General features: G+C 42.1%; 3 protein-coding genes across 3 annotated transcripts in view; 2 read left to right on the top strand and 1 right to left on the bottom strand.

Moving 5' to 3' along the window:
* LOC137243609 (serine protease grass-like) overlaps positions 1-20,130 on the bottom strand; it is a 30,633-nt gene extending 10,503 nt beyond the window's left edge. The window contains exon 1 of the mRNA XM_067771478.1: positions 20,112-20,130. The gene's annotated coding sequence lies outside the window, so the exon portion shown is untranslated. The remainder of the gene's footprint in view (positions 1-20,111) is intronic.
* On the top strand, positions 1,663-3,327 carry PheRS-m (Phenylalanyl-tRNA synthetase, mitochondrial). The gene is made up of 2 exons (XM_067777446.1): positions 1,663-2,943; positions 3,009-3,327. The coding sequence occupies exons 1-2, from the start codon at positions 1,702-1,704 to the stop codon at positions 3,174-3,176; spliced, it is 1,410 nt and encodes a 469-aa protein (XP_067633547.1). The 5' UTR covers positions 1,663-1,701; the 3' UTR covers positions 3,177-3,327.
* Positions 11,159-20,345, top strand: PIG-V (phosphatidylinositol glycan anchor biosynthesis class V). The gene is made up of 3 exons (XM_067771476.1): positions 11,159-11,356; positions 11,521-13,169; positions 19,513-20,345. Exon 2 carries the CDS (start codon positions 11,671-11,673, stop codon positions 13,078-13,080), a length of 1,410 nt encoding a protein of 469 aa, XP_067627577.1. The 5' UTR covers positions 11,159-11,356; positions 11,521-11,670; the 3' UTR covers positions 13,081-13,169; positions 19,513-20,345.
* Positions 20,346-24,438: the final 4,093 nt, after the last annotated feature.

Below are 24,438 nucleotides of genomic sequence, written 5' to 3'. Positions count from 1 at the left end.
TAGCACCGCCCGTTTAAAAGAAAAATGTCTCCCCATTTCCTCTTACAATAAAACTTGATAAGTGAAATATCATTGACAGCAACTATTTTTTTGCTTAGTTATATCCTATTATTCTAGTCTACGACCCTTTTAAACTTGTTCTATATCTAAGTTGCCGTGGTCCCTAACCGATCCCGTCCATTTTTACTAGAAATATTTTCTGCTATAAGGAAAATATGTGTACACAATTTCATTACGATATGTTAATTTTTCTTCGATTTATGGCTTCCGAAACATAGAAAATTGCTTTGTCTTGAAAGGGGCGGTGCCACGCCCATTTTTTTTAATTTGAAGTTTTTCCTATTATTGTTATAAATCCACTTGGGAAATGAAATACCATTGATATAAAGGCTCTTTTTTGCAAAGATATAGCTTATTTTATTCGTCCACGACCCTTTTAAAAATCTTTTATATAAAAGTGGGCGTGGTCCTTAACCGATTTCGTTAATTTTTCTTCAAATCATTGCTTATAATAAAGGCAAACTCTGCCGAATTTTGTTACGACAGGTTTACGATTTTTGATTTATGATTAATAATAGTTGTAAAATTGATTTTATCACAAGTGGGCGGTGCCACGCCCATTTAAAAAAATTTTTTCAAATTTTTATCAAGAGTCCCAATATCAGTCCACATGTCAAATTTTAACATTCTAGGTGTATTATTTACTAAATTGTCAGGTTTTTTGTGTTTTCCAAAATTTTATATATATAAAAAGTGGGTTTGGTTATCATCCGATTTCGCTCATTTTCAATACCAATCTATGCTGGGTCCAGATAAGCTCGTGTACCAAATTTGGTGAAGATATCTCAATATTTAATCAAGTTATCGTGCTAACGGACGAACGGACGGACATGGCTCAATCAAATTTTTTTTTCGATACTGATGATTTTGATATATGGGGGTCTAGGTAATAGTCTAGTTGAGGGGTCGACTACTAATACGCTACCAAAAATAGCGAGAGAGGTGTCAAAAGACGCGTATTAATCTCGAGAACAATAATCCGATGGCGGAAAAGAAAAATTTTATCTCTGTCCGGAGATATTTGCAGTTGAAGTTGGCGATTTCCATGTGGTTGTTGTTGGTTGTACCCCCAAAAAAAATTGTGCATCACCGTGGCGGTAGCCACGGTTATACCACACACCCGGACTTGGCATGGCGTAGCCCAGGGTTATTTTTTATAAGCGCGGCCGAAGGCCGCCAACGCAAAAAGGTGTTCTGCGCAAAAATACTATGGATCCGACCCCCGGTTTCAGAGGTACCCGCGGGTCTTTTTTCGGTTTTTCGTTAATATCTTTTGAACGCGTTAAAATTTTTATTTTCCGCCTTCGGATTATTAATACTGATGTCAAGACGCGTCGTTTGACACCTCTCTCGATATTTTTGGTAGCGTATTAGCAGTCGACCCCTCAACTAGACAATTACCGGGGTCTATATCTATCTCGATTCCTTTATACCTGTACAACCAACCGTTATCCAATCAAAGTTAATATACTCTGTGTGCAAAGCAAGCTGAGTATAAAAATGAGGAAACTTCTATCTCTCACTAATTCCTCAATTATTCGAGTGGTACATTGACTCTGCATACTATACGGCAGCACACCATGTTAAACAGCTGATGACATAACTTAGAAAACAAAAACATATTATTTTAATAATTGTAAAATGTTGATATTAAGGACATGTCATCAGCTAAATGCTCTTGCGTCGATATCTTCCAATAATCGGTTAGTCGCGCCAGCCAAAAATGCTTACAAATCCATCATAAACACACGACCTATGGCTACTACTGTCGGTGCAAAAGATGTAAAAGGAGCTATAGAAATCAACGGCCTTACATATCCCACAGACGATTGGACCAATGTTACACCAAAAATACTATCCTATCTGGGTGCCAACAAACATTTGCAACGTAATCATCCACTTTCTATTATACGGCAAAGAATCGTTAGTTATTTCTATAGCGCTTATAGGAACTCAAGAGGGAATCCCTTATTCTCGGTTTATGATCAGTTAAGTCCTATTGTAACGGTGGAACAAAATTTTGATAATCTACTATTTCCCGGTGATCATGTTAGTCGTGCCAAAGCAGATTGTTATTACATTAATCGCAACCATTTGTTGCGCGCACACACCACAGCTCACCAATCAGATTTGATTTCATGTGGTTTAGATAACTTTATGGTAGCCGGCGAAGTGTATAGGCGCGATGAAATTGATAGTACACACTATCCAGTATTTCATCAATTAGACGCAGTACGTTTGGTAACAAAAGACACGCTTTTCGGACGTAATCTAGATTTGGAAATCTTCGAAAAAGATTGGCAATTTCATGTGCAAAATCATTCACCGCCGCAAACGTCATCGAAGTGCTTGGATGAGACCAAGCAGGCATGCCATACACTAGAAGCAGTCAAATTGATGGAACATGAAATGAAAAATATATTGGTTGGTCTGGCACGTGATTTATTCGGCACGCAATTGGAGTATCGTTGGGTGGACACATACTTTCCTTTCACACAACCCTCGTGGGAGCTAGAAATACTTTATAAAGGCAAATGGCTTGAAGTACTCGGTTGTGGTATTATGCGTCACGAGATACTACAGCGTTCAGGTGCACATAATCAAATTGGTTATGCTTTTGGTTTGGGATTGGAACGTTTGGCAATGGTGCTGTTCGATATACCTGACATACGATTGTTCTGGTCTAATGATAGTGGTTTTTTAAATCAATTCAGCGAAGAAAATCTGCACAAGCTTCCCAAGTACAAACCTGTTTCCGGTTATCCGCAGTGTACGAATGATCTTTCATTTTGGTTACCAACGGGTGTAGAAGTCGATGCCGGTTTTGCTTGTAATGATTTCTATGATCTTGTACGTTCAGTGGCTGGTGATGTGGTGGAACAGGTGAGAACAATTTTAATCTTGGCTCTCTATCCGCCCGTAGTCATAATGATATTTTATTTATGTAGATTAGTCTAGTGGACCGCTTCAAGCATCCAAAAACCGGTAAATCAAGTGTCTGCTTCCGCATTGTATACAGGCATATGGAACGCACCTTAACTCAAGCTGAGGCTAATCAGGTACACAAGCGTATCGCGGATGCGTGCGCCGAGACCTTTCAGGTCCAAATCCGATAAATAATACATTAAATAGTTATGATTAGATTTAATACATCTTAGTTTTAGTTTTGAGCAGACGTCGAAGAATCATTTCAGAATAATTCAAACTGAACCAGTCGGAAGCATCAACATTAAACAAAAAAAATAAATAAATAAATGCCAAACCTTATTTGCATCCATGTATAAAAAATTAAAGATGCGGATTCCGCTAAATTACCGAAGTTAGATCAAAGTAAGAAGAATCTCTAGTGCATTGTTTCAACAACTATCAAGCGTAAACACTGGAACTACTGGGCACCATATTAGGTGTCAGTATTTTGCACGAATATCCACTCAAAAACTATCACCGCTGCGGCACTCCTCCAAATTTTGTGTAATCTCGTTACAACTACAACACTAGCATTGGTAATCTTATTTCTTTCGGCTCGTTTCTATACAAACAACAATGTCAGCCCAGAAATCCAGGTGAGAATTACTGTAGCCAACAAATGCTATGTTGGACTGAGTAAGCAGGTAAAGTCCTCTCTTGCCAAAACATATAAAGCTCCGTAAATATTTTACTATACCAGTCCTGTTATTTATAGCAAGGACGCTGACAACATCAGATACGACGACAACAACAACAACAACGACAATGGGAGTATTCGAGAGGAAATCTAGCCAAAAGATATACTGATATTCACGCGTTGGCGACAACGATTATCAGTTTAATTTGTTCCTTCCACACAGTTAACAAAATACTGTATTCAGAACTGCCGCAGGTCCTGTTGTCGTTGTAGCAGTGCTTTGCCCCATCCAATAGGTCTCAAATCACAAATTGTCATCAATGTCCTCTAACGGCAGTCCAAGGAACCTTGCATTTTCAACAGGGGTGGACCATAATGAGAGTGGTGTTAGAGGCGTTGGTTCCACATTACAATTAAAGAAATGTTTGGTGTCATGTGGGGACACATTGCAAGCGGGGCATATATTTTGTATATCGGGGTTGATTCTGGATAGGTAAGAGTTTAACCTGTTACAGTATCCAGATCGAAGTTGGGCTAGAGTGACTCGCGTTTCCCTGGGGAGTGTGCGTTCCTCTTCCGCAAGTTTATGTTGCTGTTGTTGTAGCGATAAGGTTGCTCCCCGAAGGCTTTAGGGAGTGTTATCGATGTGATGGTCCTTTGCCGGATACAGATCCGGTACGCTCCGGTAACACAGCACCATTAAGGTGCTAGCCCGACCCTCTCGGGAACGATTTATGTATATGGCCACATTAAACCTTCAGGCCATCCCTCCCTCCCCACCCCCAAGTTCCATGAGGAGCTTGGGGTCGCCAGAGCCTCGTCTGTTAGTGAAACACTTGGAGCTTGGAGAAGCCTCTTACGACAGGCATACCTACAGCGGGTATATTCTGAACCCCTAACCCGCTGGGGGAACCGCAAGTTTATGATAATCTTTGAGTACGAATTCAGTATTTAAAGAAAAATACCCAGAACTAGCAGAAGAGGAACGCACTCTCTTTAGGAAAACGCGCGTCACTGCGGCAGTGGTGGGAGACCATGTTGTGCGAAAGAATAAAGTCCAGCAGGTATATTTATTGGAACTCGCATATAGAAGCCGAGCAAAAGGGAGAATCCCACTTTCTAAGGACCGGTTTTTCAGTGCGAGCTTAAACTATAGTTAAAGTTGACTGCACATCCCAGCTTAAGCGGACGAGTCAACTTTATCCGTACCTTAACTTAACGTAGTGACTGTGTGGATAACGATCGAACATCCTCCGACACCAATTTTCAGTTGTAAACTTGATCTAAGGACCTTTCTTACCATGTACGATTGTCGCTAACTGGCCCCACCGGGTTAGGGGGTCAGAATATACCCGCGGTAGGTATGCCTGTCATAAGAGGCGACTAAAATACCAGATACAAGGGGCTGTGTAGGCAACCCTTTCAGCTTGCCAGCGCAATATATAGCTTCTCCCAACCCAATTGTCAACCTCACCTATCCGTGGCGAATCCTGTTTCACTAACAGACGAGGCTGTGGCGAACCCAAGCTCCTCATGGAACTTGGGGGTGGGGAGGGAGGGATAGCCTGAAGGTTTAATGTGGCCAAATAAATCGTTCCCGAGATGTTCGGGCTAGCACCTTAATGGTGCTTTGTTACCGGAGCGTACCGGATCTGTATCCGGCAAAGGACCATCACATCGATAACACTCCCCAAAGCCTTCGGGGAGTAACCTTATCGCTACAACAACAACAACAACCGCTAACTGGCATTTGCTTCGAAAGATCACCGAACGATTTCTGGCAAACGTAGTGTCAGTTGGTGTTAACCAGAGATTGTAAAAACGGCCTTAGGACAAAAAACGGTATTATCTCCAGTTTCCGTTGTTGTTGTTGTTGTTGTAGTAGCAATGCTCGCCCCACCTAATAGCCGCGTCCGATCACAAATTGTCATCAATATCCTCTAACGGGAGTCCAAGGAAACTTGCCGTTTCAACAGGGGTGGAACATAAGGAAAGGGGTGTTAGAGGCGTTGGTTCCACATTACAATTGAAGAGATGGTTGGTGTCATGTGGGGACACATTGCAAGCGGGGCATACATTTTGTATGTCGGGATTGATTCTGGATAGGTAAGAGTTTAACCTGTTACAGTATCCAGAACGAAGTTGAGCAAGAGTGACACGCGTTTCCCTGGGGAGTATGCGTTCCTCTTCTGCGAGTTTTCGATAATTTTCGTTAAGTACTGGATTCACCGGGCAATTCCCGGCATAAAGGTCCGACGCCTGTTTATGGAGTTCACCAAGGACCTGTTTGTGTTTTTTCGCTTCATACGGCTGGGTTCTCAGGTGCCGTATTTCCTCAAAATGCTTACGGAGATGACTCCTTAAGCCCCTAGGCGGTGCTGGTTCATCAATCAGATGTCTGTTGGGATGCCCAGGTTTCTGGGTATTCAACAGGAACTGTTTTGTCAGCATCTCATTTCTCTCCCTGATGGGGAGTATTCTCGCTTCATTATGCAGATGGTGTTCTGGGGACATAAGGAGACAGCCCGTGGCGATTCTGAGAGCAGTATTTTGGCAGGCCTGTAGTTTCTTCCAGTGGGTGATTTTTAGGCTTGGCGACCATATGGGTGACGCGTAGCACGTAATCGGCTGGCTAATTGCTTTGTATGTAGTCATGAGCGTTTCTTTATCTTTTCCCCAAGTACTGCCAGCGAGGGATTTGAGGATTTTGTTACGGCTCTGAATTCTCGGAACAATTGCGGCTGCGTGCTCACCAAAATGTAGATCCGGATCAAACGTCACACCCAAGATTTTGGGGTGTAGGACAGTCGGTAGCGTAGTGCCATCGACGTGGATGTTCAAAATGGTCGACATTTGGGACGTCCATGTGGTAAATAAGGTCGCGGAAGATTTAGTCGGTGATAATGCCAGGTTTCGCGAGGCGAAAAAACTGGAGAGATCAGGGAGGTAGCCGTTTATTTTATTGCATAGCGCATCGATCTTTGGGCCTGGGCCTGTGGCCATTATTGTGCAGTCATCGGCGTAGGAAACGATTGTGACTCCTTCCGGTGGTGAAGGTAGCTTAGATATGTAGAAATTAAACAAAAGTGGGGATAGGACACCACCCTGTGGCACCCCTTGTTTAATTCTCCTTGGTTTTGATGTTTCGTTTCTAAATTGCACCGATGCCTGCCGACCACCCAGATAATTTGCGGTCCACCTTTTAAGACATGGGGGAAGGGTAGACCCTTCCAGGTCTTGCAGTAACGATCCATGATTGACCGTATCAAAAGCTTTTGATAGGTCTAGCGCTACGAGTACTGTTCTATGGTGGAGGTATTGATTTAAACCGCAATTTATCTGGGTGCTAATGGCATTTAGCGCGGTGGTAGTGCTGTGGAGTTTTCTGAAGCCATGCTGATGAGGGGCCAGCTGCAAATTTGCTTGGAAATAAGGGAGCAAAATGGCTTCAAGCGTCTTTGCCACTGGCGATAGGAGAGATATCGGACGATACGACTCACCTATGTTAGCTGGTTTCCCAGGCTTTAGTAGCGGGACCACCTTGGCCATTTTCCATTTCTCAGGTATGACAAAGGTGGAAAGAGACAGGTTGAAGACATGCGCTAAATATTTGAAACCCTCTTTCCCTAGGCTTTTAAGCATCGGCATGGCTATGCCGTCTGGGCCCACTGCTTTGGATGGTTTAGCACGACCAATGGCGTCCTCAACCTCTTTAGCGGTGATGGTGATTGGTGACGCGCTGAATTTGTGTTTATGTGCGTGTCTATTGGCTCTCCGTCTATCTTTGTCGACCGTAGGATGCATTATATATTGTCGGCAGAAAGCGCTCGCGCATTTTTTCGCGTCCGACAGCACTTTGTCGCCAAAGGCGATGGAAACTTTGTCTTTGTGCTTAGTCGGATTCGATAGGGACTTTACGGTGGACCAAAGTTTACCCACACCGGTAGCGAGGTTACAACCTCTTAGGTGCTCCTCCCATTTCGCCCACTTGTGTTTATCCACAAGCAATCTGATGCGTTGGTTTATATCCCTTATTTGGGGGTCGCCTCGATCAAGCTGTCTTATAAGGTCACGTTCTGTCGCTAAGTTTGCGGTCTCCGCCGGGAAGTGGGCCGGATTTCGCGAATTCTCCCGGCGGGAATGAAATGTGCCGAGACGGATTCAATGACCTTACGGAAGGTACGCTCCCCTTGGCGGGCATCAGTCGGGATAGGGAGGGCAGCAAAGCGGTTGTATGTAAAGGATTTATATTCTTCCCACCTTTCTTTTTTGAAGTTTATGAAAGTGCGTTTTTCAGCGACGATGAATTCGGCGGTACGCTCAAGCGAAATAAGTATGGGCAGGTGGTCGGATGCCAATGTTACCATCGGCTGCCAGTTGACGCAGTTTACGAGTTCTGCGCTCACGATAAAGATATCTGGCGAGCTGTGACAGCTTCCTACCATACGTGTGGGGGCGTCTCCGTTTATTGTGCAGAACGTCGTTTCTTCTATTTGATCCGCCAACATCTCACCCCTACTGTACGCCCGCAAGTTTGAATGCCATAGATCATGATGGGCATTGAAATCGCCTAAGATAATGCGATTGTTGCCAGTGAGTAAGGTCCTGATATTAGGGCGGTATCCACTGGGGCAACAGGTTGCAGGAGGGATGTAGATGTTGATGATTTCTAGGTTTGCATCGCCTGACCGGACCGATAGGCCTTGACGTTCTAAGACATTGTCCCTGCGGTCGATGCCAGGATCAAATATATAATATTGCACAGAGTGGTGTATGATAAACGCGAGACCGCCTCCATTTCCGCTCTCGGGGTCTTTCCTGTGGACATTATACCCAGAGCAGGGCTGCAATGCAGATCTTGCTGTGAGTTTAGTCTCTTGAAACGCAGCAATGCGGATGTTGTGCCGCTTCATGAAATCGACTATCTCCGTAATCTTCCCAGTTATTCCATTACAATTTAACTGCAGAATTCTGAAATTCATAAGGGGATATGCCGTCGCTCTGGGGGTAAGTGACGGGTGACTACGCCTGGGTTGTGGAAGGCCAGGACGGAATTGCTGTTGTGGCCCTGGGACTGGGCGTCCTTGGGCAAGCATTGGGGTACCCGGATGATTTGGGTTTGCGACCTGGCAACATGGCGCGATGAAACCCGTCGGGGGGTTGCCGTCGCGGAGACCAGAACATCTAGGAAAGTGGCACCACCCTAGGCAGGAGCTGCATTGCGCGGATGTCGCGAACCTATATATTCTGTGCTGGCAGACGGTGCAAACGGAGGTAGGGACTAAGAGTATGTTCCCTGACCTGCACGATTGCTGCCCGAAAAGAGGGGGGGGGGGGGGGATCCCAGCGGGTCAGGGGGTTAGAATATACTCGCGGTAGGTATGCCTGTCGTAAGAGGCGACTAAAATACCGGATTGGCCTGAAGGTTTAATGTGGCCATATAAATCGTTCCCGAGATGGTCGGGCCAGCACCTTAACGATGCTGTGTTACCGGAGCGTACCGGATCTGTAAACGGCAAAGGACCATCACATCGATCACTCCCTAAACCTTCGGGGAGCAACCGTATCGCTACAACAACAACAACAACAACAGGGGGGGGGGGGAGAAGACGGGGGCAGGGGCTGATGCTCAGCATTGCTACCAACTCTACTACGAAGGTAGTAGTTATGAGTGGTATCAGTTGTTTGAGTTGTTGGCGCCGTGGGGCGCGAGCAGCAGCGGGTACTTGTTGTGGCTTGCTGAGCAGCGGGACTGCTGGAAGGTAGTGTGGGGGCGCTTAGGCATAGACTACGGACGCCCTTGGGCGTGAACAGCAAGGAGCCACAAAAGATTTATACAGAGTATGACCGTCCTAAAAAGATTCTTTTCCGGCAGATGCAGCAAAACCATTTCTCAGGACCGGGGTCAGGAGACGGACCCGGGTTGGATTCGATGCCTTCCGGAGTAAGAGAATATGGAGCAGTCCTGCTGCAAGGAGCTGCTGGGAGGATGACAATTTGTGGGAGGGACGAAACAAATTAGATGGGGTCACACTGAAATGACAGTCCTTGGTCGGGAAAAATACCGAGTCGCTCCGGTACATAGAACCGACTGCCTTGGGAAGCGCCAGTTTCCGTATTTAACTCCAGTTCGATAATTAAATAGCTGGATTTTCCATATAAACAAATTCTATACACCTAGAGATGGTTTTCAGGTTTCATCCTTAGATGCAGGTGGGTGCGAAATAAAAGACACATCAAAAAACAGCGTAAATAAGATGAACGATCAGGGGGCTAAGTGGCTTAGTATATTCCCACGGTAGGCATGTTTGTACCAAGAGGCGACTTCCATCTCTCCCGTGAGGTAACTTAAAGGTGCCCATTTCCGGAACGTACCGGAGGAATATCACGCAAAAGACCATTATCACTGATAATACTCCCCAAAACCTACGGATTGTCTTTATCGCTGCAAGAAGAGGAACAAGAACATATATTTCACAGGTTTTCGACCACCGTGGTGTGATGGTAGCGTGCTCCGCCTATCACACCGTATGCCCTGGGTTCAACTCCCGGGCAAAGCAACATCAAAATTTTAGAAATAAGATTTTTCAATTAAAAGAAAATTTTTCTAAGCGGGTCGCCCCTCTGCAGTGTCTGGCAAGCGCTCCGATTGTATTTCTGCCATGAAAAGCTCTCAGTGAAAACTCATCTGCCTTGCAGATGCCGTTCGGAGTCGGTATAAAACATGTAGGTCCCGTCCGGCCAATTTGTAGGGAAAAATCAAGAGGAGCACGACGCAAATTGGAAGAGAAGCTCGGACTTAGATCTCTTCGGAGGTTATCGCGCCTTACATTTATTTATTTATAATCTACTTTCTGGGGATGGGTATATGTGAACGTACAGATTTTAGTTTGAAGATTTATTATGGGTAATTCTATAAGACAGCATGACACTGCTAATACGCTTCCAAAAATATCGAGAGAGGTATCAAACGACGCGTCTTGACATCAGTATTAATAATCCGAATGCGAAAAATAAAAATTTTTAACTAATTCAAAAAATATTAACGAAAAACCGAAAAAAGACCCCCGGGTACCTCCGTATCCGGGGGTGGTTGGTATCCATAGTATTTTTGCGCAGAACACCTTTCTGCGTTGGCGGCCTTCGGCCGCGCTTAGAAAAAATTACCCAGGGTGGGTCTAACACCGGTTTGGAGACCAAAACTATGTATATCCGCACAAAACACTTATGTTCACAATTTTTTTTTTTTGAGTACAACAACATTACAACAACCGGGTGAATATCGCCAACTTCAACTGCAAATATCTCCGGACAGAGATAAAATTTTTTCCGCCTTCGGATTATTATTTTCGAGATTAATACGCGGTTTTAGCAGTGTCATGCTGTCGTATAGAATTACCTTATTATGGATTAGTGGATTAGATCATGTGGTCTAAGTAACTTTCCGCTCTAAACACGGCATTATGAAATCACTTGAACCGAGTGCATATAATAATTATTTACTCATTATATTACTTAAGTAACCGGTTTTCTGAAAATCTGGTTTGACATTTTTGGCGTAAACGTCATCTATTAAAAACCGACAGACAAATTTGTTGTGGCATGATTTTGCGAAGGTTTTTAAAAATATATTGCATTAATTTGTAAGAAAGTTATCTATAAAGCACGCCTTTGCTGCACATGTCCAATGAGGTATGTAGAAGTGTAAACTACAGTTAGCATTTGTCGGAAGGCAGGTAGCAGCACATTCACACATGTTCATAATTTAAAATGCAATTGTTCAGCTGACCGGCATTACACTGACCAGTCCTTTAACCCTTCTTTTAAGTGCTTTCATTAAAAATTTACATTTTCAGTTACTGGAACAACAGTTTAAATGAACCGCAACAACCTGCTGACACCAAGTATTAGTCACACGATATCTATGAATATCGTCTTGCCCTAATTAATCGCTTTATCACTGCAATAAATAGTTATTTCAATCTATTACGCAAAGAAAGACAAACATGACTGAGAAAGTAACAAAATTAGCATTTGCTAGCCGTGTGATTATATTAATTCTACAGCTTTTGGCCAACCACCTGCTGCCCGATCATAAGCCAGATGTATTTCGTGCACCGATTGCACTACAAGAAAAACAACATCATTTACAAAATCATCAACAACATACAAATGAATTCATTGACGTCGTCACCAACATTACCGATACATCATCTTGGCTTGATCGCACAGTACAATTCTGTTTAGGTGGCTTACGACACTGGGATGGTGAATATTTTTTACATATTGCTGAATATTCGTATACTTATGAAAATACGCTTGCCTTTTATCCACTTTTTCCTTTGGTGGTACGTGCTGGTGCCAATGCACTCTATGCTCTAAATATGGGTGTATCTTTACGTAGTTGGTGTTTAGTTATAGCAGTGCTAGTCAATGTATTTTGCTTTTGTAAGGCAGCCAATACGCTTTACGAACTTACACAACGTATATTTAAAGATCCCAATAAGAGTTGGAATGCTGTGCTATTGTTTTGTTTTAATCCAGCATCGATATTTTTTACGGCCGCTTATTCAGAAGCGCTATTCTGTTGGCTCTCATTACACTTGATGTTGGAATGTGTATCGGAATTTCGTTTTGTGCGCACAACAATAACGTTGGCACTTTCAATTGTAAGCCGTTCGAATGGTTTACTCAATGCTGGCTATCCTATATATTTTATGCTACGTCACAGCATAGTTAATCATGTCAAGAAGACATATCGTTGTTTTACCACACTGAAACTGGTGACTTGTATCCTAGCGGCTTTAATGCCTTTAACATTCTTCTATTTCTATGCATTCGAACAATTTTGTATGCCCGATCGTACAATGGTACATACATCAGCGGTATTGGATTATGGACGTAAAAGAAATTATATTTTAGCTGGTCAGAGAAACCCTGAAAATTCGCCATGGTGTGATAAGACATTTCCATTCCCATATTCATATATACAGTCGCATTATTGGAATGTTGGTTTCTTACGTTACTATGAAGTAAAACAATTACCAAATTTTATGTTAGCATTACCGGTGCTTGCGTTCCTTCTCTATCACTGCGTCAAATACTTTAGACATTTCCTAAGCACATTATTGCCAAATTATCCTTTTGTGCAACTTTTAAAAGAATATAAATCGCTGCCATTTGTGCTGCATGCGCTACTGCTTACAGTGTTTTGCACATTCTTCGTACATGTGCAGATATCGACGCGTTTATTGTGCTCAGCTACACCATGCCTTTATTGGTTTGCGGCGGATCAGTTGCCTAAGACATTTGATCAAATAAAATTGCGTTCGAAGGCTGGTTCTATATTAGTATGGTTTACGAGTTATTACTTGATTGGTACAGCACTATTTTGCAATAATCTGCCGTGGACGTAAGGTAGAAAATGAAACTTACAACAAAACTATAGACAAAATGCAAAATACAGCGTGTTATTTGAAATATGTGAATTGGCGGTGGAAATGCTGTAAGTATGAAACCATTGCAAAGGTGCAGAGTACTTGAATTAAACTATTTCTTAATATATTTAAAATCGGTTTGTTATGCAAACCAATTTGCTGACTGCATCAGATATGAAATTGAAAGTTACAGTTGTGAATAATCGCTATCAAAACAAAGGGTGCCACAGGGAGGTGTCCTATCCCCACTTTTGTTTAACTTCAAAGCTACCTTCGCCACCAGATGGAGTTACTATCGTTTCTTACGCCGTTGATTGCACAATAATGGTCACAGGCCCAGGCCCACAGATCGATGAACTATGTAACAAAATAAACGGCTACCTTCTTGATCTCCTCAGTTTCTTCACATCGCGAAACCTGACATTATCACCGACTAAATCATCGGCGACCTTATTCACAACATGGACGGCCCAAATGTCGACCATTTTGAACGTCCACGTCAATGGCCCTATGCTTCCCACTGTCCTACACCCCAAAATCTTGGGTGTGCCGTTCGATCAGGATCTACATTTTGGTGAGCATGCAGCCGCAATTGTACCGACAATCCAGAGCCGTAAAAAAATCCTCAAATCTCTCGCTAGCAGTGCTTGGGGATAAGATAAAGAAACGCTCATTACCACTTACAAAGCAATTGGCCATCTGATTGCAAACTACGCGTCCCCGATATGGTCGCCAAGCCTAAAGATTACCCGCTGGAAGCAGCTACAGGCCTAACAAAATACTGCCCTTAAACCCGCCAGGGGTTGTCTTCTTATGCCCCCAGAACACCATCTACATAATGAGGCGAGAATACTCCCGATAAGGGAAAGAAATGAAATGATAACCAAACAGTTTCTGTTGAATATCCAGAAACCTGGGCATCCCAACAGACATCTGATTGATGAGCCAGCACAGCCCAGGGGCTTAAGGAGTCACCTCCGTAAGCAATATGAGGAAATACGGCACCTGAGAACGCAGCCGTATGAAGCCAAAAAACATAAGCTGGTGCTTGGTGAACTCCATAAACATGCGGCGGACCTCTGTCAGGAATTGCCCGGTGAATCCAGTACTCAAAGAGCAATACCCTAAACTTGCGGAAGAGGAACGCACACTCCCTAGGAAAACGCGAGTCACTCTAGCCCAATTTCGATCTGGATACTGTAACAGGTTAAATTCTTACCTATCCAGAATCAACCCCGACATACAAAATGTATGCCCTGCTTGCAACGTGTCCCCACATGACACCAACCATCTCTTCAGTTGTAATGTGGAACCAACGCCTCTAACACCTCTCTCATTATGGTCCACCCCTGTTGAAACAGCAAGTTTCCTCGGACTCCCGTTAGAGGACATTGATGACAATATGTGATCGGTCAGACATATTGTATGGGACGAAGCACTGCTACAACAACAATAACGTCTTGCTCTATTGCATTTGACATGCTTTAGTTACTCATGCATTTCAAGAAATCCATCAAAAACTTAATAAGCTAAATATTCTGATTGATTGACAAAACCAGTTTCCGGTCGAATTTGCGTTTCTAATGGACGCACAAACGTATGGTGTAATCGAGTGTCACTCTATCGTTTTTTTATATTTATAACTGAACTGTATTTTGGGAAACATGCTAGTGGTCTTGTCATGATAGCCTATGAATACTATATAATATTCAGGTCTGCTCGTATACCTGATAGAGACCACTCTATCATCGCTTCCCAAGGCAGTCGGTTCTATGTACCGGAGCGACTAGGGATTTTTCCCGACCAAGGACTGTCATTTCAGTGTGACCCCATTTAATTTGTTTCGTCCCTCCCACAAATTGTCATCCTCCCAGCAGCTCCTTGCAGCAGGACTGCTACATATTCTCTTACTCCGGGAAGGTATCGAACCCAATCCGGGTCCGTCTCCTCACCCCGGTCCTGAGAAATGGTTTTGCTGCATTTGCCAGAAAAGAATCTTTTTAGGACGGTCATACTCTGTTCAGTGTGTCTCGTGCAAGGGATGGTTGCATCGGACAGGTTGTTCTGGGCTTGATCCCAAAACCCGACGTCCACGTAACTTTTATAAATCTTTTGTGGCTCCTTGCTGCTCACGCCCAAGGGCGTCCCGTAGTCTACGCCTAAGCGTATCCCTACTACCTTCCAGCAGCTTCGCTGCTCAGCAAGCCACAACAAGTACCCGCTGCTGCTCGCGCCCCACGGCGCCAACAACTCAAACAGCTGATACCACTCATAACTACTACCTTCGTAGTAGAGCTGGTAGCAATGCTGAGCATCAGCCCCTGCCCCCGTCTTCTTCTCCTCCCCTCTTTTCTGGCAGCAATCGTGCAGGTCAGGGAAACAGACTCTTAGTCCCTGCCTCCGTTTGCACCGTCTGCCAGCACAGAATATATAGGTTTGCGACATCCGCTCAATGCAGCTCCTGCCTTGGGTGGTGCCACTTTCCTAGATGTTCTGGTCTCCGCGACGGCAACCCCTCGACGGGTTTCATCGCGCCATGTTGCCAGGTCGCAAACCCAAATCATCCGGGTACCCCAATGCTTGCCCAAGGGCGCCCAGTCCCAAGGCCACAACAGCAATTGCGTCCTGGCCTTCCACAACCTAGGCGTAGTCACCCCTCACTTACCCCTAGAGTGGTGGCGTCACCCCTCATGCACTTCAGAATTCTGCAGTTCAACTGTAATGGACTAACTGGGAAGATTACGGAGATAGTCGATTTCATGAAGCGGCACAACATCCGCATTGCTGCGATTCAAGAGACTAAACTCACAGCAAGATCTGCATTGCAGACCTGCTCTGGTTATAATGTCCACAGGAAAGACCGCGAGAGCGGAAATGGAGGCGGCCTCGCGTTTATTATACACCACTCTGTGCAATATCATATATTTGATCCTGGCATCGACCGCAGTGACAATGTCTTAGAACGTCAAGGCCTATCTGTCCGGTCAGGCGATGCAAATCTAGAAATCATCAACATCTACATCCCTCCTGCCACCTGTTGCCCCAGTGGATACCGCCCTAATATCAGGACCTTACTCACTGGCAACAATCGCATTATCTTAGGCGATTTCAATGCCCATCATGATCTATGGCATTCAAACTTGCGGGCGGACAGTAGGGGTGAGATGTTGGCGGATCAAATAGAAGAAACGACGTTCTGCACAATAAACGGAGACGCCCCCACACGTATGGTAGGAAGCTGTCATAGCTCGCCAGATATCTCAATCGTGAGCGCAGAACTCGTAAACTGCGTCAACTGGCAGCCGATGGTAACATTGGCATCCGACCACCTGCCCATACTTATTTCGTTCGAGCGTACCGCCGACTTCATCGTCACCGAAAAACGCACTTTCATAAACTTCAAAAAAGGAAAGTGGGAAGAATATAAATCTGCAACAGACAGCAGCTTTGCTGCCCTCCCTATCCCGACTGATGCCCGCCAAGGGGAGCGTGCCTTCCGTAAGGTCATTGAATCCGCCTCGGCACATTTCATTCCCGCCGGGAGAATTCCCGAAATCCGGCCCCACTTCCCGGCGGAGGCCGCGAGCTTAGCGAGGGAACGCGACCTTATAAGACAGCTTGATCCAGGCGACCTCCAAATAAGGGATATAAACCAACGCATCAGATTGCTTGTGGACGAACACAAGCGGACGAAATGGGAAGAGCACCTAAGAGGTTGTAACCTCTCTACCGGTGTAGGTAAACTTTGGTCCACCGTAAAGTCCCTATCGAATCCGACTAAGCACAAAGACAAAGTTTCCATCGCCTTTGGCGATAAGGTGCTGTCGGGTGCGAAAAAATGCACGAGCGCTTTCTGCCGACAATATATAATGCATCCTACGGTCGACAAAGATAGACGGAGAGCCAATAGACGTGCACATAAACACAAACTCAGCGCGTCACCAATTACCATCACCGCTAGAGAGGTTGAGGACGTCATTGGTCGCGCTAAACCATCCAAAGCAGTGGGCCCAGACGGCATAGCCATGCCGATGCTTAAAAACCTAGGGAAAGAGGGTTTCAAATATTTAGCGCATGTCTTCAACCTGTCTCTTTCCACCTTTGTCATACCCGAGAAATGGAAAATGGCCAAGGTGGTCCCGCTACTAAAGCCTGGGAAACCAGCTAACGTAGGTGAGTCATATCGTCCGATATCTCTCCTATCGCCAGTGGCAAAGACGCTTGAAGCCATTTTGCTCCCTCATTTCCAAGCACATTTGCAGCTAGCCCCTCATCAGCATGGCTTCAAAAAGCTCCATAGCACTACCTCCGCGCTAAATGTCATTAGCACCCAGATAAATTGCGGTTTGAATCAATATCCCCACCATAGAACAGTACTCGTAGCGGTAGACCTATCAAAAGCTTTTGATACGGTCAACCATGGCTCGTTACTGGAAGACCTGGAAGGGTCTACCCTTCCCCCATGTCTTAAAAGGTGGACCGCAAATTATCTGGGTGGTCGGCAGGCATCGGTGCAATTCAGAAACGAAACATCAAAACAAAGGAGAATTAAACAAGGGGTGCCACAGGGTGGTGTCCTATCCCCGCTTTTGTTTAATTTCTACATATCTAAGCTACCTTCACCACCGGAAGGAGTCACAATCGTTTCCTACGCCGATGACTGCACAATAATGGCCACAGGCCCAGGCCCAAAGATCGATGAGCTATGCAATAAAATAAACGGCTATCTCCCTGATCTCTCCAGTTTTTTCGCCTCGCGAAACCTGTCATTGTCACCGACTAAATCTTCCGCGACCTTATTTACAACATGGACGCCCCAAATGTCGACCATATTGAACATCCACGTCGATGGCACTACGCTACCGACTGTCCTACACCCCAAAATCTTGGGTGTGACGTTTGATCAGGATCTACATTTTGGTGCGCACGCAACCGCAATTGTTCCAAGAATTCAGAGCCGTAATAAAATCCTCAAATCCCTTGCTGGCAGTACCTGGGGAAAAGATAAAGAAACGCTCTTGACCACATACAAAGCAATTAGCCAGCCGATTACGTGCTACGCGTCACCCATATGGTCGCCAAGCCTAAAAACCACCCACTGGAAGAAACTACAGGCCTGCCAAAATACTGCTCTCAGAATCGCCACGGGCTGTCTTCTTATGTCCCCAGAACACCATCTGCATAATGAAGCGAGAATACTCCCCATCAGGGAGAGAAATGAGATGCTGACCAAACAGTTTCTGTTGAATACCCAGAAACCTGGGCATCCCAACAGACATCTGATTGACGAACCAGCACCGCCTAGGGGCCTAAGGAGTCATCTCCGTAAGCATTTTGAGGAAATACGGCACCTGAGAACCCAGCCGTATGAAGCGGAAAAACACAAGCAGGTCCTTGGTGAACTCCATAGACAGGCGTCGGACCTTTATGTCGGGAATTGCCCGGTGAATCCAGTACTTGAAGAAAAATATCCAGAACTCGCAGAAGAGGAACGCATACTCCCCAGGGAAACGCGTGTCACTCTTGCTCAACTTCGTTCTGGATACTGTAACAGGTTAAACTCTTACCTATCCAGAATCAACCCCGACATACAAAATGTATGCCCTGCTTGCAATGTGTCCCCACATGACACCAACCATCTCTTTAATTGTAATGTGGAACCAACGCCTCTAACACCCCTTTCCTTATGGTCCACCCCTGTTGAAACGGCAAGTTTCCTTGGACTCCCGTTAGAGGATATTGATGACAATTTGTGATCTGTCGCGGCTATTAGGTGGGGCGAGCATTGCTACAACAACAACAACAACAACCACTCTATCATGTTCAAATATGTGTGGAAGGGAATCTACCGGAAGAAAGTATATTTTCCTCAAAAGGCCCTGGATCCCAACTCGGCACAACAAACGCTTTTAAAAGCATGGTATATTTACAAGTTCACAAGACTGTCGCATGCGATGTAAAGTTTCCAATATAAAATGTGCTTAAAACATTACATATGCGACGAGTAGAATAACTTGTGAATTGCCAAGCATATTCTGTATAGTGAATTAAATTAAGAATTGGTTTCAAATTCGAGTCCGGCATATCTGTGGCAATTTGAAAAAAGAACCTATGCCGAGTTAGGATAAAAGTGATATTCTGGCTTCAGAGCAGAAATCCGTTACAGATCTCCCTGCGTTACTTACTCATAGCCCTAGCGCCAAATGGCTGCTACAAAATATAGGAAGTTACAATGGTAAATTGCGGCTAGCTTTTCAGATATAGGACTATGTATCGCCATTATCGTAACTCGACATGGGTTGTTTTTTCAAATTGTCAGAGATATAACTAAACTCATAGCAATCTCGATTACATACTGCTATTCCAGAAATTTATCTTTAAACCGTTATTCATATTCCAAATAACTTTCAGATTTCATACCATCACTGGCTTACTAGAACACAATGACTTAAAAGCTTTTAGCATGCGAAATTTTTCATTTCATTGTCAGCACAAGTCCCATCAAATCATCAAGAAGAAGAAAAGCAGATACCAAAAAAATCAACTAATAAACTAAAATTAATTATTTACCAGGCAAACAGACTAATTAAATTAAATTTGATGTCTTTAAATTTATTAATTTATTATAACGTATATTTGAATGACTTTGTATGCATGCGACCTTACGATAATGTGAATATGTAAGAATGTAAAAACTACAAATTTCTAACGAAATTTATTATGTAAGACTACATGAAAAAACGCCAAAAAGTTCGTTTTGCATTGTAGCTGTTCAACAGCTTTTAATAAATAATTTTAAAACAATTGCAATTGCTGAGGAAAATCACACATCTCCTTTAAAAGCGCTTTTTTTTATTTGCCCGAAAAAAATACCATTCTTTATGGTATTTTTATAAATATATCGTCCCATTCCTATTGTTTTAAATTGTTAGCATCGAAGTAGAGTTATTTATAAGGATAAATTAGTAGCTTAGCTTTTAAAAAAATTTATTTAAATATGTATGCTTAACTTTTTTTAAAGAAAAATAAAAAACTTTGTAAAAAATATGCACTGAATCTTAAGATTTTGTTTTGCATTTGCGTGTTTTAGATCACGTTTACACCTGCACTAATCTACAATAAATCCGCAAAATATAATCTACGCGTTACATATGCCCCATCCCTATGAGACGACAGCCTAGAGGTGGTACTTTGTCCATAGAGAAAAGAATCGGCATCTCTAAAATGTATTTATAATTATCGAGTGAAAAATTTATATGGGAAATGTAGTTATTTAATTAACGATTAGTAGTTTAGTACGAAAATGAGGTTTAATCTCGTTATATGTAAACTAGGTTTTTTTTTTAAAAAGGAAAAATCTTGCAAGCTATACCTAATTTTTCTGCTATTCAATTTAGGACCTAGTTCACATATAACCAGGTCATCTTCATTTTCGTAATTACTCCTTACACCTAGTTTACATACAATGGTATTATCTTATTCACCCCTATTCTGCATTACAAGTCCGTTACAGTTCTCCGCTCCGCTTGAACTGAAATTAGGTATTCTGAGCTCCGCTTGAATCGAAAGAAGAGGAAGAATGAACGAATTTTCGAAATCAGCTGTTTGTGAGAAATTGATGAAATTAGAACACAACAAAATAAAGAAATATTTGTGAAAATTTTAAAAATTAGTGAATATTTCGTTATTTAACATTTATTTGACATAAATAAATTATGAAAACATTAGCCGTTGCAGTTTTAACTGAAGAAGACAATGCGTCCCACAATGTAGACGTTAGAGTGGAAATACGGAGATTGAGGGACATCAGTGATCCATTCAGGATGAGCGATGAATTGTGAGTTGGTGCTGAAAGTGTTAAACCTTCATACAGGAGGAAGAAGAACAAAGCAGTGATAATAATTATACTGCTGTAGCCAATCGCATTCGCAACAACAAACTCACTTCGTTGTAAAAACATGTAATATTCCAATAAATAAGAAGTTGAATTATTTTATATTTGTAAAAGATTGTAAATTTTAACAAAAAATAATTCATTTAATTCAATATAATCAATGGACTTCTTCTTAAGGCCTTTTTGAGAACCCTCTTTTTGTTGACAGCAGTTCCAACAACTCTTCGTATTGCTCTAATGTTGTACTTCTTGCCCTGCAAAACCACAAAAAATAAAAAGTTTATTTTAAAATATTTTTTTTAAACATATATGTATATTTTACTTACATATTTTTTTATAAATTATCAAACTGTGAAAATTTCAATTCAGTTCGAAGTGCAGAATAGGGCTGAATTTTCGTACTTAACTCCTAATCGTTTATTAAATAACTAAATTTCCCATATGAAGTTTTACCTTCGATAATCGGTAATTATGGACCAATTCTAGAGATACCGATTCCTTTTTCGTAGAAAAACTATCACTTCTCGACTATAAGCACGAAATAAGAGAACGATTAGATTATCTATTGAAGATTTATTGTAGATTAGTGCATGTGTAAACGTGGTGTAAGTCTAGAATCTGCGAAAGTATCGGTACACAAATGACCCAGCACCTTAATTGCCCAATATCTCTTGAACCAAAAAAGATTTTCAAAACTCTTGTCTTACATTTTATAGCCACCTACTTGTAGATTAATTTACAATTTTATTTAAGGCTTTCTCATTAATGTTTCAATTTCTACGTGCGATTTATCGGTTGATCCATCAGGGCTGAATACTAACTGATTTTTGTGTATATCTTTTGAACAAAACAAAACTTCAATAATTTTTTTGCTGCATCATAAAGTTACCTAGTGTACATTGATCTACAATTTGATTCAAAGTTCCATCATTAACGGTTAAGGCCCTACGTGGAATAATCGGTTTTTCGATAACTATTGTCATTTTGTGTATATCTCTAGAAACATGCCAAACAGCAAAGCTTTTGTCTTTGCAATATATAGGTACCTACTACTTGTAGATCAATTCATAATTTTATTCAAGATTCTACCATTAACAGTTTTGGCGCTACGTGGCATAAATGGTTTATCGATAACTACTATCAATTTGTGTTATATTTCTTGAACCAAGCCAAGTACAAGTAGGCACCTATATATTGCTAAAACAAAAACTTTGCCATTTGGTTTGGTTCAAGAGATATACACAAAAGGACACAAGTTATCGAAAACCCGATTAACCCACGTAGCGCCTTAACCGTTAATGATAGAGGCTTGAATAAAATTACGGATCAATCTACATTAGCGGCCCGATTCTGAGCGTTACCGGTAAAATAGTAACCAGAACATTATGTAACCGAAAATCGTTACCAGTTCTTTTATTCGCGATTCTGGCCAAAGTGGTAACGCTGTCATCACCGAAAAACTCACCAATGTCTGTGGTGAAATTTAAAAGTTGGTTTTCTTCGCTTTACCCATGGCGGAACGATACAAAGTGGCAGCATGCGACAGCTGAATATAAACTTTTTTTAATTTCATTTGATACATCAACTTCCGGCGCAGTACGATTTTGATATTTGTCCATCGAATTTACAAAAACAAAGTACATGGAATTTTTATATATGTTTGTAGGTATGTCACCATGCTGCCACCTTGTATGGTTCCGCCATGGCTTTACCGAAAATGTGTCACTCGTAGATACGAGGTTAACGAATAAACGAGACGATGTGTATATATGTACATACATGCATAAGTTTTTACATAGTTATATTGTAATTTATTCTGTGAAAGTACTTAATGTAAACAAATATATAATGTATAGTAAGAGGCAACACTTTTTTACTATTATCTTTACTTATTTGCGCTTACAAATCTTTATTTTTCAGTTTTGCCTTTTTCTAAACAACAGCTGTTGTGTGGTTATTTCGATGTAACCACCTACTTTTGTGGGTAAAAAATTATTCGGCTACTTTCGAGGGTAGAATACCAAAAGGGTGTAAAAGTTTCCACATGATTTCGTTACCGTGGCGCAGAATGTTGTTACCACACTATAATTGGGGCATAGGTAGCTATGTAAGTGTAAAAAAAAGTTTGCAGTTTGCTTAAATCAAGAGATATACACACAAAGTAGTTAAAGAGTCAGCGCTCATTGATCAACCGATAAATCGCACGTAGATGCTGAACCGTTAATGATAGAAACTTGAATCAAATTGTAGATTAATCTACAAGTAGGTGGCTATATAATGTAAGACAAGAGTTTTGTAGAGTTTATGTAGCTATCAATGGCCAGTTTTTCGTTGAAGGTTTAATGATGGAATTTTATATCGAATTGTAGATTAGTCTACAAGTTGCTATATAATGCAAAACAAGAATTTCGCAAATCTTGCTCGGTCCAAGATATAGATGGCAATTTAAGTGCTGGGTAATTTGTGTACCGATACATTCCCATTTTCGACTTGAAGTGTTAATGATGGCACTTTATATCAAAAGGGCCGTTCCATTGGTTTATCGAGCTCTGGCTCTGGTTCAAATCTCATTGGAACGATCTTGATCAACTTTATGAGAACTGGCAGCACTAATATAAAACATCTGTTTTGTTGAAAATAAGAAGAAACGTACACAAAATTTTAAGATACTGATAGAATTATTAACATTTAAATAGTTTCGCACGTAAGCAAACTTTATTTTCTTTACATCATCTTCAAGTTGTTTACTCTTTCAGTGTTTTTGCTTTTAAATATGGCGAATTCTTTTATGTATACACAAATGTACACATATTTAGTTCAGTGCTACAATGGCTCAACTATATGGTTGACTCATCTCACCAGCTGATTTTATTTTTTTCATTTCACTGTAGTAGGGATTGTCAGAAGGAGATGGCAAACTTAAAATGAAACCAACGAATTTACAACATTTTCTTACTACATACAAATGCTGCTAAGTTTTATGTTTTTATTCCATTCCATTCGTCTAACAGCAACACTCTGATTTTGGCAATGTGAACAAATGTATGTTGTTGCTGTAGAGATGAACCAACCATATAGTTGAGCCATGAGTGCTACCAACTCAAAAGTGGTTAGCTGTCAAAAAATCTACTACAGAAAACGAAACGAACAGAACTGCTATACGGATCAGAAATTGAACCAGATAAATATCAGGATCACAACGTTGTTGTTTCATTTGCATGTTAAATTTCTATCCGTATCTCGCTCAAGTCTCAATGGAACGTAACTAAAGTGTTGATTAATCTACAAGTTGGTGTCTATATATTGCAAATACAAAAACCTTGGCATTTGGCTTAGTTCAAGAGATATACACAAATTAACAGTAGTTATCGATAAATCGATTAAACCACGTAGCGCCATAACCGTTATGTACGATATGTTCATGGCGTTATAAATTAAAACCA

This window comes from Eurosta solidaginis, chromosome 3 (genome assembly GCF_040869045.1).
Source record: "Eurosta solidaginis isolate ZX-2024a chromosome 3, ASM4086904v1, whole genome shotgun sequence".
In the NCBI taxonomy this organism is placed as follows: domain Eukaryota; kingdom Metazoa; phylum Arthropoda; class Insecta; order Diptera; family Tephritidae; genus Eurosta; species Eurosta solidaginis.
This window is presented reverse-complemented; position numbering and strand designations above follow the sequence as displayed.